The sequence below is a fragment of the Chiloscyllium punctatum genome, chromosome 26 (genome assembly GCF_047496795.1).
Source record: "Chiloscyllium punctatum isolate Juve2018m chromosome 26, sChiPun1.3, whole genome shotgun sequence".
Lineage (NCBI taxonomy): Eukaryota > Metazoa > Chordata > Chondrichthyes > Orectolobiformes > Hemiscylliidae > Chiloscyllium > Chiloscyllium punctatum.
Window position 1 is genome coordinate 33309631 of NC_092764.1, and position 14095 is coordinate 33323725.

Sequence of the window (14095 nt, forward strand, 5' to 3'; positions counted from 1 at the left end):
GCAGAAACCCTTATAACACCTCCAAAGTATTTACATCTGTACTTGTGATGCCAAGGCATACAGGGCTATTGTCCAAGTGCTGTAAAAAATGGGATTAGAATAGTTAGGTAGTTTTTCTTGATCAGCGTGGATGCAATGGGCATTATCCCTATAACTCTATAACTCTGTAAAGATATGATCTGCATGAGAAGACAAATGCAGAGTCATATTAAACTTCCCGTTGAATAGAATTCATTCCTTTTATATAAAAGCCTACAAAATCCATGGACAACTTCATAAGCAGGTCAAGAGAAAATGGCTCATTATGTGATTTTTCACATGGAGAGCTTGTAAACAGAATTGAGCTGGTTGTGGGAGCCAGATTGACAAGGTAAGGTAACTAGTTTATTTCCTAATCCTTTTTTTTTAGTAGCCACTTTGGGAGTTAGAATAGTGGGAATGGAGTGTAGGGCAGTGGAACATTCCTCTTGCAGAATGTGGGAAGTAAGGGTCACCACTTGTGTCCCTGCTGACTACATCTGTGGGAAGTGCACCCAACACCAGCTCCTCGAAAACCGCGTTAGGGAACTGGAGCTGGAGTTGGATGAACTTCGGATCATTCGGGAGGCAGAGGGGGTTATTGACAGGACTTACAGAGAGGTAGCCACTCCCCAGATAAAAGAAAAAGACAGATGAGTGACTGTTAGGGGATAGAAAGGGAACCGGCAGGCAGTGCAGGGATCCCCTGCCATTCCCCTCAACAATAAGTATACCGTTCTGGATACTGTTGGGGGGGTGGGGGGGGGGGGGAAACTTACCAGGGGAAAGCAGTGGGCACCTGCTGCTCAGAAGGGAAGGGGGAAGAGGAGCAGAGCAGTAGTCATTGGGGACTCGATAGTTAGCGGGACAGATAGGAGGGGGAGGTGTGGCATTGTTGATCAGGGACAACATTACAGTTGTAGGAAGGATGTTTGGGGACTTGTTAACTGAGGTAGTATGGGCTGAGGTTAGAAACAGGAAAGGAGAAGTCACCATGCTGGGAGTTTTCTATAGGCCTCTGAATAGTCCCAGAGATGTAGAGGAAAGGATAGCAAAGATGATTCTCGATAGGAGTGAGAAAGGCAGGGTAGTTGTCATGGGGGACTTCAACTATCCAAATATTGACTGGGATCACTACAGTACGAGTACTATGGATGGGTCAGTTTTTGTCCAGCGTGTGCAGGAGGGCTTTCTGACACAATATGTAGACTGGCCTACAAGGGGCGAAGTCATTTTAGATTTAGTACTGGGTAACGAGCCTGGCCAGGTGTTACATTTGGAAGTAGGTGAGCACTTTGGAGACAGCGATCACAATTCTGTCAGGTTTACTTTAGTGATGGAAAGGGATAGGTGTACTCCATCGAGCAAGAGTTACAGCTGGGGAAGGGAAATTACAATGCAATTAGGAAAGATTTAGGAAGCGTAGAATGGGGAAGGAAACTGCAGGGATGAGCACATTAAAAATGTGAAGCTTATTCAAGGAAAAGCTCCTGTGTGTCCTAGAAAAGTACATACCTGTCAGGCAGCGAGGAAGATATAGAACACATGAGCTGTTGTTTACTAAGGAAGTGGAATCCCTGGTCAAGAAGAAGAAAAAGGCTTATGTTAGGACAAAATGTGAAAACTCAGTTAGGGCACTTGAGGGTTACAAGGAAGTCAGGAAAGACCTAAAAAGAGAGCTCAGGAGAGCCAGGAGGAGACATGAGAAGTTGTTGGCAGATAGGATCAGGGTTAACACTAAGGCTTTCCATAGGTATGTCAGGAATAAAAGAATGACCAGAGTTAAATTAGGGCCAATCAAGGATAATAGTGGGAAGTTGTGTGTGGAGTCAGAGGAGATAGGGGAAGCACTAAATAAATATTTTTCGACAGTATTCACTTGAGAAAATGAAAATGTTGGCGAGGAAGATACAGAGATACTTGTATCTAGACTAGAAGAGATTGAGGTTCACAAGGAAGAGGTATTAGAAATACAGCAGAGTGTGAAAATAGACAAGTCCCCTGGGCCAGATGGGATCTATCCTAGGATCCTCTGGGAAGTAAGGGAAGAGATTGCCGAGCCTTTGGCATTGATCTTCAAATCATCATTGTCTACAGGAATAGTGCCTGAGGACTGGAGGATAGCAAATGTGGTTCCCTTGTTCAAAAAGGGTAGTAGAGACAACCCTGGTAATTACAGACCAGTGAGTCTCACTTCAGGTGTTGGTAAAGTGTTGGAAAAGGTTATAAGAGATAGGATTTATAACCATCTAGAAAAGAATAATCTGATCAGGGACAGTCAGCACAGTTTTGTGAAAGGTAGGTCATGCCTAACGAATCTTATTGAGTTTTTTGACAAAGTGACCAAACAGGTAGATGAGAGTAAACCGGTTGATGTGGTGTATATGGATTTCAGCAAGGCGTTCGATAACGTTCCCCACAGTAGGCTATTATACAAAATGCAGAGGAATGGGATTGTGGGAGACATAGCAGTTTGGATCAGTAATTGGCTTGCTGAAAGAAAACAGAGGGTTGTAGTTGATGGAACATGTTCATCTTGGTGTCCAGTTGCTAGCGGCGTACCGCAAGGGTCGGTGTTAGGTCCACTGCTGTTCGTCATTTTTATAAATGACCTGGATGAGGACTTAGATGGGTAGGCTGGTAAATTTGCGGACGACACTAAGGTCGGTGGAGTTGTGGATAGTGACGAAGGATGTAGTAGATTGCAGAGAGACATAGATAGGATGCAGAGCTTGGCTGAGAGGTGGCAAATGGTGTTTAATGTGGACAACTGTGAGGTGATACACTTTGGACGGTGTAATTGGAATGCAAAGTACTGGGCTAATGGTAAGATTCTTGGGAGTGCAGATGAGCAGAGAGATCTCAGTGTCCATGTACACAGATCCTTGAAAGTTGCCACCCAGATTGACAGGGTTGTTAAGAAGGCATACAGTGTTTTGGCCTTTATTAATAGAGGGATTGAGTTCCAGAACCAGGAGGTTATGCTGCAGCTGTACAAAGCTCTGATACGGCCACACTTGGAGTATTGTGTACAGTTCTGGACACCGCATTATAAGAAGGGTGTGGAAGCTTTGGAAAGGGTGCAGAGGAAATTTACTAGGATGTTGCCTGGTATGGAGGGAAGGTCTTATGAGGAAAGGCTGAGGGACTTGAGGCTGTTTTCGTTAGAGAGAAGAAGGTTGAGAGGTGACTTAATAGAGACATACAAGATAATCAGAGGGTTAGATAGGGTGGACAGGGAGAGCCTTTTTCCAAGTATGGGAATGGCAAACACGAGGGGACACAACTTTAAAGTGAAGGGAGATAAGTATAAGACAGATGTCAGAGGTAGTTTCTTTACTCAGAGATTAGTAAGGGTATGGAATGCTTTGCCTGCAACGATGGTAGATTTGCCAAGTTTAAGTGCATTTAAGTTGTCATTAGACAGGCATATGGACGTACATGGAATAGTGTAGGTTAGATGGGCTTCAGATTAGGATGACAGGGCGGCACAACATTGAGGGCCGAAGGGCCTGTACTGCGCTGTAATGTTCTATGTTTTATGTTCTATTACATCTCTCCCATTGACTCCTCCATGGAGGCTTTCAAGAAAGATTTACTAAACAATTCCAGAACTCATAGCATCAAAGTGCTACTTGAAGTTTGGATGTAAGCATGTATTCAAGTCGACCAAGCTTCTGGTCCAAAGTACAAACCTGACAGTTGGCACAATTGCTCGAACATTCAAATAAAGGAAGGCATGTGGAAGGGGTGGTATGTGGCAGAAAAGTCCATTGGCAGAGCCAATCCAATCGAACAACGAGCCATGTATGGACCCAAACAAGCTGTGCACAATAAGTACATTCAAACTACAATAAAGACCATTTTGTATCCCATCAGAGGTGTCTACATGGAGTAATTAACAAACCAGAATCTGATGATGTGGACGTAAGACAAGGAGTAGTTAATAAGTGTTACACACTGTCTTGCAGAAAATATCAACGTTATCACATAGGTAGAATAAATATGGAAGTAGCAAGGATCACTTCATTTTCTTCACACAGAGAGTGGTAATGGCGTGGAATGCCCTGCCTGCTCATGTAGTCAACTCAGCCACATTAGGGAGATTTAAACGATCCTTAGATAAGCACATGGATGATTTTGGGACAGTGTAGGGGGACGAGCTGAGAATAGTTCACAGGTCAGCGCAACATCGAGGGCCGAAGGGCCTGTTCTGCACTGTATTGTTCTATGTTCTACTGATGTGGTCAGGCTTAGATCTCAACAGACGCTGTGGCGACATATATGAAAATACAATAAGGAAGAAACTGAACAATTTGCTCAGGATAAATCCAAAATGGAAAATACAGCTTCCAAAATAATGAAGTCTTTAGGGGATATCTCTGATCAGCTCAAAAAAATGACTGAAGAGAAAGGAAGGGGGCAGGATGAATTAGAAGCTATGTATCAGCAAACATTGCTGGTTGACAAGAAGACAGGACATGCCCACACTTTCAATGAATTGTCTCAGCAAGAACAGCTCTAGAAACACTGGCTTGGATTCAAACCGATGCTGGACAAAATGATAGACCTTCAAAATCAGTATATACAATAAGGAGCTGCAAACCGAACACGAGACAGTCTTTTCAGAAATAAATGCTAGTAATGATGGTCTTGTGAAAAAACACAAACCGCCACAGAGAAAACCAAAAACAACCTGAAGCATCAAGTGGAATAGGTCTAGACAGCAAAGAAAACAAAAAAAAAGTTGAAAAGGCTGGGCAGTTATTAATAAAAATGTATCGCATCAACAGAAGAGTAAAACTTTGACCAAGTTAGAAAAATGCAGAGTGTAAAACCAGAAGCTTTAAAATGAGTTGACATTTCTTACAGAATAATACGGTAAATGCCAAAAATATCTGAACCATTCAAGCAGCTTGAAGGGGAATTAGATCAGTCAGTGAACAGCAACTGCAGTCCATGAAAGGAAAACTTGACAAGACAAGCAGGAATGATAGCTGAAAATATGTTGCTGGAAAAGCGCAGCATGTCAGGCAGCATCCAAGGAGCAGGAGAAATGACGTTTTGGGCATGAGACCTTCTTCAGGAATGAGGAAAGTGTGCCAAGGAGGCTAAGATAAAAGGTAGGGAGGAGGGACTTTGGGGAATGGCGTTGGAAATGCGATAGGTGGAAGGAGGTTAAGGTGAGGGTGATAGGCCGGAGTGGGGGTGGGGACGGAGAGGTCAGGAAGAAGATTGCAAGTTAGGAAGGTGGTGCTGAGTTCGAGGGTTGGGACTGAGACAAGGTGGGGGGAGGGGAAATGAGGAAACTGGAGAAGTCTGAGTTCATCCCTTGTGGTTGGAGGGTTCCTAGGCGGAAGATGAGGCGCTCTTCCTCCAGCCGTCATGTTGCTATGGCCTGGCGATGGATGAGTCCAAGGACCTGCATGTCCTTGGTGGAGTGGGAGGGGGAGTTGAAGTGTTGAGCCGCGGGGTGGTTGGGTTGGTTGGGTTGGTTGGCCTGGGTGTCCCAGAGATGCTCTCTGAAACGTTCCACAAGTAGATGGCCTGTCTCCCCAATATAGAGGAGGCCACATCGGGTGCAGCGGATGCAGTAAATGATGTGTGTAGAGGTGCAGGCGAATTTGTGGTGGATATGGAAGGATGCCTTGGGGCCTTGGAGGGAAGTAAGGGGGGGGGGGGGGGGGGGGGGGGGAGGTGTGGATGCATGTTTTGCATTTCTTGTGGTTGCAGGGGAAGGTGCCGGGAGTTGAGGTTGAGTTGGTGGGGGGTGTGGGCCTGATGAGGGAGTCACGGAGGGAGTGGTCTTTTCGGAACGCTGATAGGGGAGGGGGGGAAATATATCCCTGGTGGTGGGGTCTGTTTGGAGGTGGCAGAAATGATGACAGATGATACGATGTATATGGAGGTTGGTGGGGTGGTAGGTGAGGACCAGTGGGGTTCTGTCCTGGTGGCGATTGGAGGGGCGGGGCTCAAGGGTGGAGGAGCAGGAAGTGGGGGAGATGCGGTGGAGAGCATCGTCGATCACGTCTGGGGGGAACTTGCGGTCTTTGAAGAAGGAGGCCAGCTGGGTTGTACGGTATTGGAACTGGTCCTCCTGGGAGCAGATGCAGCGGAGAAGAAGGAATTGGGAATATGGAATGGCGTTTTTACAGGGGCCAGGGTGGGAGGAGGTGTAGTCTAGGTAGCTGTGGGAGTCGGTCAGTTTATAGTAAATGTCCGTGTTGATTCGGTCGCCCGAGATAGAAATGGAAAGGTCTAGGAAGGGGAGGGAGGAGTCTGAGACGGTCCAGGTAAATTTGAGATCGGGGTGGAAGGTGTTGGTAAAGTGGATGAACTGTTCAACCTCCTCGTGGGAGCACGAGGCAGCGCCGATACAGTCATCGATGTAGCGAAGGAAAAGGTGCCAGTGTAGATGCAGAAGATGGACTCTTCCACATATCCTACGAAGAGGCAGGTATAGCTGGGGCCCATGCGGGTGCCCATGGCTACTCCTTTGGTTTGGAGGAAGTGGGAGGATTGGAAAGAGAAGTTGTTCAGAGTGAGGACCAGTTCAGTCAGTCGAAGGAGGGTGTCAGTGGAAGGGTACTGGTTGTTACAGCAGGAAAGGAAGAAGCGGAGGGCTTTGAGTCCTTCGTGATGGGGGATGGAGGTGTACAGGGACTGGATGTCCATGGTGAAGATAAGGCACTGGGGACCGGGGAAGCAAAAATCATGGAGGAGGTGGAGGGCGTGGGTGGTGTCCTGAAACGTCGATTCTCCTACTCCTTGGATGCTGCCTGACCTGCTGCGCTTTTCCAGCAACACATTTTTCAACTCTGATCTCCAGCATCTGCAGTCCTCACTTTCTTCTCATTTTTTATTGTAAATAGAGCATCTTTCTTTTAGAAGGGAGTTAAATGTAAAATGTGTGTTTTGCTTTTAAGACTGCTTGCAAGTGCTTGCATATACAATATTGTGGTTCTGTTTTACAATTAGTATGTTTTGGGTCTGCAAGCAGCAGAGAAACAAGAACCAAGAAAATAATAGTTGCTGGAAAAGCTCAACAGGTCTGGTTGCAGCTATGGAGAGAAATCAGAGTTAACATTTCAAGTTGAGTGACCCTCCCTCAGCAGAAAAAAACAGTTGGTTTGCTGCAATGTCAGCTTCATAATTTGCAAAGTGTTTTACTGTTTTAAATAAACTAATTCATGAAGTTCAATCAATCACTGAAGAGTGATTTGCTACACTATGATTATTATGACAGTGGGGGTGAAACTGAACCCCGTCATATCTGCGTTTTTGAAAATCAAACAGCACATCAAACCCCAATCTTGATTCCATGCCCAAATTCTGCCTAATGTATATCTGATACCATTTGTCTCAGATAAAGAGGTAACCATACAGGCTGTCTGAAAGATGCATCACCTCCATTGTATATGCTAACTTTATGTGTCATGACACCATTTTAAAATTTGGCCAAGCATGCAGGGATTTTTCACTTTTGTTTCTCTGTAAACTAACCAGTCCCCTGAAAGGGATTGCTTCAGGTCACCATAAAGTGATGCATTTTTAAAATTTTAACTTAATAGACATAATTGTGCCCAGTTTTGTCCCACAGTTTCATAAAATGAAAATTTTGTAAATTAAAATATCTTAAAACAGCACAATAGAGACATTGGGCCTGTTTGAATTTTAAGTGAATAAAGTCAAAAACATTCTAATATTTCACCTCATTTTCTATTGTAATAATGGTGTCATGATACAGTTTCAATATTGATCATAATGTCTTTGCAAGGATTAAATGCAATTTTGTGTCAACTGTTCTCTTTTAACATAAGTATTTGTTTACTGGGGCAATTTTTTTTATCATTTGTATGTGCTTTTATTTGGTTAAATTTCTTATTACTTTTCTAATTTGGTCCCATTATATTCTTCTGCTGCGGTCTATGTAGTGATAGTACTTCCACAGTGCTATTACTCAGGCAGAGAATCTACCAGCAATTCCTGGCAAGAAGTTCAAAGACGTCACAATCAATTTTCTCAAATTTTGAATTCAACAGTTACATTTATTGTAATGCAATTCAAACATTGCTAAAAAAAAAGACATGACATTTAAATTATTTCTCTAGATCATTTTGACCACATCAAAAAGATTGCTGGTTACCAGGCTGTAGGATTTGGTGGTGATTACGATGGGGTATCGAGGTAATACTTGATATCAATCTAGCTACTATGCTTCTGCTTATCGGAAATTCATTTGCATCTGCCTAAACTATTTGCAATGTACATGAATGACTTAGTTGAAGGGTCCAAAGTTATAATTGCTGATGACACAGGGATAAGTAGGCAAGTAAGTTTTGAAGAGCACATAAGAAGCCTTCAAGGGAATAAGGTTAATTGACAGGTGGCACAGTGGTTAGCACTGCTGCCTCACAGCGCTGGAGACCCGGGTTCAATTCCTGCCGCAGGCAACTGTGTGGAGTTTGCACATTCTCCCCGTGTCTGCGTGGGTTTCCTCCGGGTGCTCCGGTTTCCTCCCACAGTCAAAGATGTGCAGGTCAGGTGAATTGGCCATGCTAAATTGCCCGTAGTGTTAGGTAAGGGGTAGATGTAGATGTAGGGGTATGGGTGGGTTACGCTTCGGCGGGGCGGTGTGGACTTGTTGGGCCGAAGGGCCTGTTTCCACACTGTAAGTAATCTAAAAAAAAATGTTGACAAATGGACAATAATATGTAAAAATGTGAACTTGTCCACTTTGGCATGAAGAATAGAAAATCAACACATTATGTAAATAGAGAGAGATTGCAGAATAGAGACCTGAGGGTCCTGGTACATGAAACACCAAAATTTAACAATCAAGAACAACAGTGATCAGGAAGATAAGTGGAAAGTTGTCATCTGCTGCAAGGGAAATATAAGAGTAGTGATGTTTTTTGACTGATGTACAAGGCCATGCCTAGTGTAGTGGGTAGAGTTTTGGTTTATTATATAAGAAGGATATAGTTGCATCATAAACAGTTTAGGGTAGATATACTCAACTGAAGCCGGGAATATGGGCTTTATCATACAAGGAAAGATAGATCATTTGAAACTGTATCCATTGGTGCTTGGAATGATTAGCCTATGTGTCACAGTATGATTGGCCTTGTGTGAACTGCTCCTATGAAGCAAGTAGAAAAAAAGACCAGAAGACATAGGAGTAGAAGTAGGCCATTGAATCCATTCTTCCATTCAATGAGATCATGGCCGATCTAATTATCTGCAACTTGCTTTTCTGGATTTATCTATGTAACCATTGATTTCCTTACTGATTAAAAATCTGTCACAACCTTGAGTCTACTTAGTGACCCAGCTATGACAGCCCTCTGCAGTAAAGAATGCCAATTTCATCACTCTCTGAAAGAGGAAATTCCTCCTCATCTCTGTCTTAAATGGGTGAACCCTTACTCTTGAATTCTATCCTGTGGTCCTAGACTCCCAAAAGGGGAAAAATCCTCTCCACATCTACCATGTCAAGTCCCAAAACAATCTGATGTTTCAGTTAGATCATGTCTCATTCTTCTGAACTCCAATATGCACCAGCCCAACCTAACCAACCTCTCATCAAAGAAAATCCCTCCATATAGAGTCATAGAGATTTACAGCCTGGAAACGGGCCCTTCGGTCCAACTCGTCCATGCCGACCAGACATCCCAACCCAATCTAGTCCCACTTGCCAGCACCCGGTCCATATCCCTCCAAACCCTTCCTATTTATATATCCATCCAGATGCCTTTCAAATGTTGCAAATGTACTAACCTCTACCATTTCCTCTGGCAGCTCATTCCATACACGTAACACCCTGTGTGTGAAAACATTGCCTTTAGGTCTCTTTTATATCTTTCCCCTCTCACCCTAAACCTCTGCCCTCTAGTTCTAGACTCTACCAGTAGACTTTGTGTATTTATCCTATCCATGCCCCTCTGATTTTATAAACCTCTATAAGGTCACCTCTCAGCCTTCGACACTCCAGCAAAAACAGCCCCAGCCTATTCAATCTCTCACTATAGCTCAAACCCTCTAACCCAGGCAACATCCTTGCAAATCTTTTCTGAACCCTTTCAAGTTTCACAACATCCTTCTGATAGGAGGAAGACCAGAATTGCACACACTGTTCCAAAAGGGGCCTAACCAATGTCCGGTACAGCCGCAACATGACCTCCCAACTCCTGTACTCAATACTCTGACCAATAAAAAAAAGCATACCAAACGCCTTCTTCACTATCTGCACTCCAAGGGCTCTTTGTTCAGCAACACTCCCTACTACCTTACCATTCAGTGTATAAATCCTGCTAAGATTAGCTATCCCAAAATGCAGCACCTCACATTTATCTCAATTAAACTCCACATGCCACTTCTTAGCCCTTTGGTCCACCTGATCAAGATCCCGTTATAATCCAAGGTAACCCTCTTCGCTGTCCACTACACCTCCAATTTTGATGTCATCTGCAAACTTACGAACTGTACCTCTTATGCTCACATCCAAATCGTTTATATAAATAATGAAAAGTAGTGGACCCAGCACCGATCCTTGTGGTACTCCACTGGTCACAGGCCTCCAGTCTGAAAAACAACCCTCCACCACCACCCTCTGTCTTCTTCCTTTGAGCCAGTTCTGTATCCAAATGGCTAGTTCTCCTTGTATTCCATGAGATCTAACCTTGCTAATCAGTCTCCCATGGGGAAAACACCTTACTGAAGTCCACCACTCTGCCCTCATCAATCCTCTTTGTTACTTCTTAAAAAATAACTCAATCAAGTTTGTGAGACATGATTTCCCATGCACAAAGCCATGTTGACTATCCCTAATCAGCCCTTGCCTTTCTAAATACATGTACATCCTGTTCCTCAGGATTCCCTCCAACAACTTGCCCACTACCAACATCAGGATCACTGGTCTATAGTTCCCTGGCTTTTCTTTACCACCTTTCTTAAATAGTGGGACTACATTAGCCAACCTCCAGTCTTCCAACACCTCACCTGTGACTATCGATGATACAAATATCTCAGCAAAAGGCCCAGCAATCACTTCTCTAGCTTCCCACAGAGTTCTAGGGTACACCTGATCAGGAACTTATCCACTTTTGAGTTTCAAGACATCCAGTACTTGCTCCTCTGAAATATGGACATTTTTCAAGATGTCACCAACTATATCCCTACATATTTCCCCTCTATATCTTCTATGTCCTTCTCCATAGTAAGCACTTGATGCAAAATACTTGTTTAGTATCATCACCATCACCTGTGGCTCCACACAAAGGCTGCCTTGCTGATCTTTGAGGGACCGTATTCTCTCTCGACTTACTCTTTTGTTCTTAAGGTATTTGTAAGAACCCTTTAGATTCTCCTTAACTCTTTTTGCTAAAGCTATTTCATGTCCCCTTTTTGCCCTCCTGATTTCCCTGGTAGGTATACCTTCATACTCTAAGGATTCACTCGATCCATCCTGTCTATACCTGACATATGCTTCCTACTTTTTCTTAAACAAACCCTCAATTTCTTTAGTCATCCAGCATTCCCTATACCTACCAGCCTTTCCTTTCACCCTAACAGCAATATACTTTCGCTGGACTCTCATTACCTCATTTCTGAAGGCTTCCCATTTTCCAGCCTGTGAAAATCTGCCTCCAATCAACTTTTGAAAGTTCTTGCCTAATACAGTTAAAATTAGTCTTTCTCCAATTTAGAACTTCAACTTTTAGATCTGGTCTATCCTTTTCCATCACTAATTCAAAACTAATAGAATTATAGTCTCTGGCCCCAAAGTGCTCCCCCACTGACACCTCAGTCACCTGCCCTGCCATATTTCCCAAGAGTAGGTCAAGTTTTGCACCTTCTCTAGGAGGTACATCCACATATTGAATCAGAATTTTTTCTTGTACACACTTAACAAATTCCTCTCCATCTAAACCCTTAACACTATGGCAGTCCTAGTCTATGCTTGGAAAGTTAAAATCCCCTACCATAACCACCTTATTATTTTAGATTAGATTAGATTACTTACAGTGTGAAAACAGGCCCTTCAGCCCAACAAGTCCACACCGGCCCGCCAAAGCACAACCCACCCATTCCCCTACATTTACCCCTTTACCTAACACTACGAGCAATTTAGCATGGCCAATTCACCTGACCTGCACATCTTTGGACTGTGGGAGGAAACCGGAACACCTGGAGGAAACCCACGCAGACACGGGGAGAATGTGCAAACTCCACACAGTCGCCTGCGTCGGGAATTGAACCCGGGTCTCTGGCGCTCTGAGGCAGCAGATTCTTACAGATAACAAATCTCCTTACAAGTTTGTTTCTCAATTTCCCTCTGACAGTCCCAATAAGGTGATCATCCCTTTCTTACTTCTCAGTGCAACCCAAATAACTTCCCTGGACGTATTTCCGGGAATATCCTCCCTCAGTACAGCTGTAATTCTATCCCTTATCAAAAACGTCACAGCCCCTCCTCTCTTGCCTCCCTTTCTGTCCTTCCTGTAGCACTTGTATCCTGGAACATTAAGGTACCAGTCCTGTCCATCCCTGAGCCACGTTTCTGTAATTGTTATGATATCTCAGTCCCATGTTTCTAACCACGCCCGGTGTTCATCTGCCTTCCCTGTTAGACCTCTTGCATTCAAATAAATGCAGTTTAGTTTATCAGTCTTACCTTATTCTCTGATTTGTCCTTGCCTGCCTTGATTGTTTGACTCACTTCCATTCTCAACTGTACCAGTCTCAGCTTGATCTCTTTCCTTACTATTTTCCTGGGTCCCATTCACCCACCTTACGAGTTTAAATCCTCCTGAACAGCTCTAGCAAATCTTCCTGCCAGTATATTAGTCTCCTTCCAATTCAAGTGCAATCCACCCTTCTTGTACAGGTAACTTCTACCCCAGAAGAGACTCCAATGGTCCAAAAATGTGACCCCTTCTCCCATACACCAGCTCCTCAGCCACACATTCATCTGCTCTATCCTCCTGTTCCTACCATCACAACTCACAGCACCAGGAGTAATCCAGATATTATTACTCTTGAATTCCAGCCTAACTCTCTATATTCTCCCTTTAGAATCTCATCCTTTTCCATTCCTATGTAATTTGTTCCAATGTATACAATGACCTCCTGCTGGTCCCTCTCCGCCTTGAAACATTCTGCACCCACTCTGAGATATCCTTGATCTTGGCACCAGGAAGGCAACACACCATTCTGATCTTTCACTGCTGGCCACAGAAACATCTGTCTCTGCCTCGGACTAGATGCTCCCCTCACACAATTGATCTCTTTGAAGCCGACATACGCCCCATTGTGTTAGACCCAGTCTCCATACCAGAAACTTGGCTGTTCGTGCTACATGCATGATCAATGTATGAACCTTCTCCAGACTACCTCCATTGCAGTATATCTTGGTTCAGATAATGGGACCAAAACTGTTCACAGTATTTAAGCTAGCTAATGCCTTCTAGAGTTTAACAAGACCTCTCTTTTTTTTATTATCCATTCCCTTTGAAATAAAGGCCAATGATCTTGAAATATCCCATTTGCCTTCCCTCTTATCCACTGAACCTTTGTGCTAGCTTTTTGAGAGTTATTCATGATGACTCACAAATCCCATTCTGCAGTCATCTCCTGCCAAAGTTCCTAACTTAACATTTCCTCACATTGTATTCCATCTACCAGTTTTAGCACATTCATTCAACATGTCTATATTCCGCTGGACACTCCATAAGAAGTAACTCACCACTAGCCTTTCCACTTATTTTTGTGTCAGCGTGGGCTATAGTATATTCACTTTCTCCATGCAAACCATTGTAAGTAAACACAACCCTAGCACTGATCATTGAGCCATTCAAATAGTTACAGGTTGCTATCTTGAAAATGTATGCCAACCACTGAGCCACAGTGCCATTTTGTGGTTCCCCATGATTATTTCTCAAGTCTCTTTCTCTAAGGGCTCAATATTCACTTTGACTTCTCTCTTCCTTTTAATACAATTAAAGAAGTTCTGGCTATCTTTTTTGATTATTTTATTTTTTATTTGGCACTAGCCTTAACTTAATTGATCAACCAC

At 43.6% G+C, this 14095-nt stretch overlaps 1 protein-coding gene across 1 annotated transcript in view; it reads left to right on the forward strand.

Moving 5' to 3' along the window:
* The window catches only part of dpep1 (dipeptidase 1), a 44502-nt gene that overhangs the window by 26052 nt on the left and 4355 nt on the right, over nt 1-14095 (forward strand). Inside the window, exon 8 of the mRNA XM_072595680.1 lies at nt 8130-8205. Within this exon, the coding sequence (XP_072451781.1) occupies nt 8130-8205 (76 nt within the window). The remainder of the gene's footprint in view (nt 1-8129; nt 8206-14095) is intronic.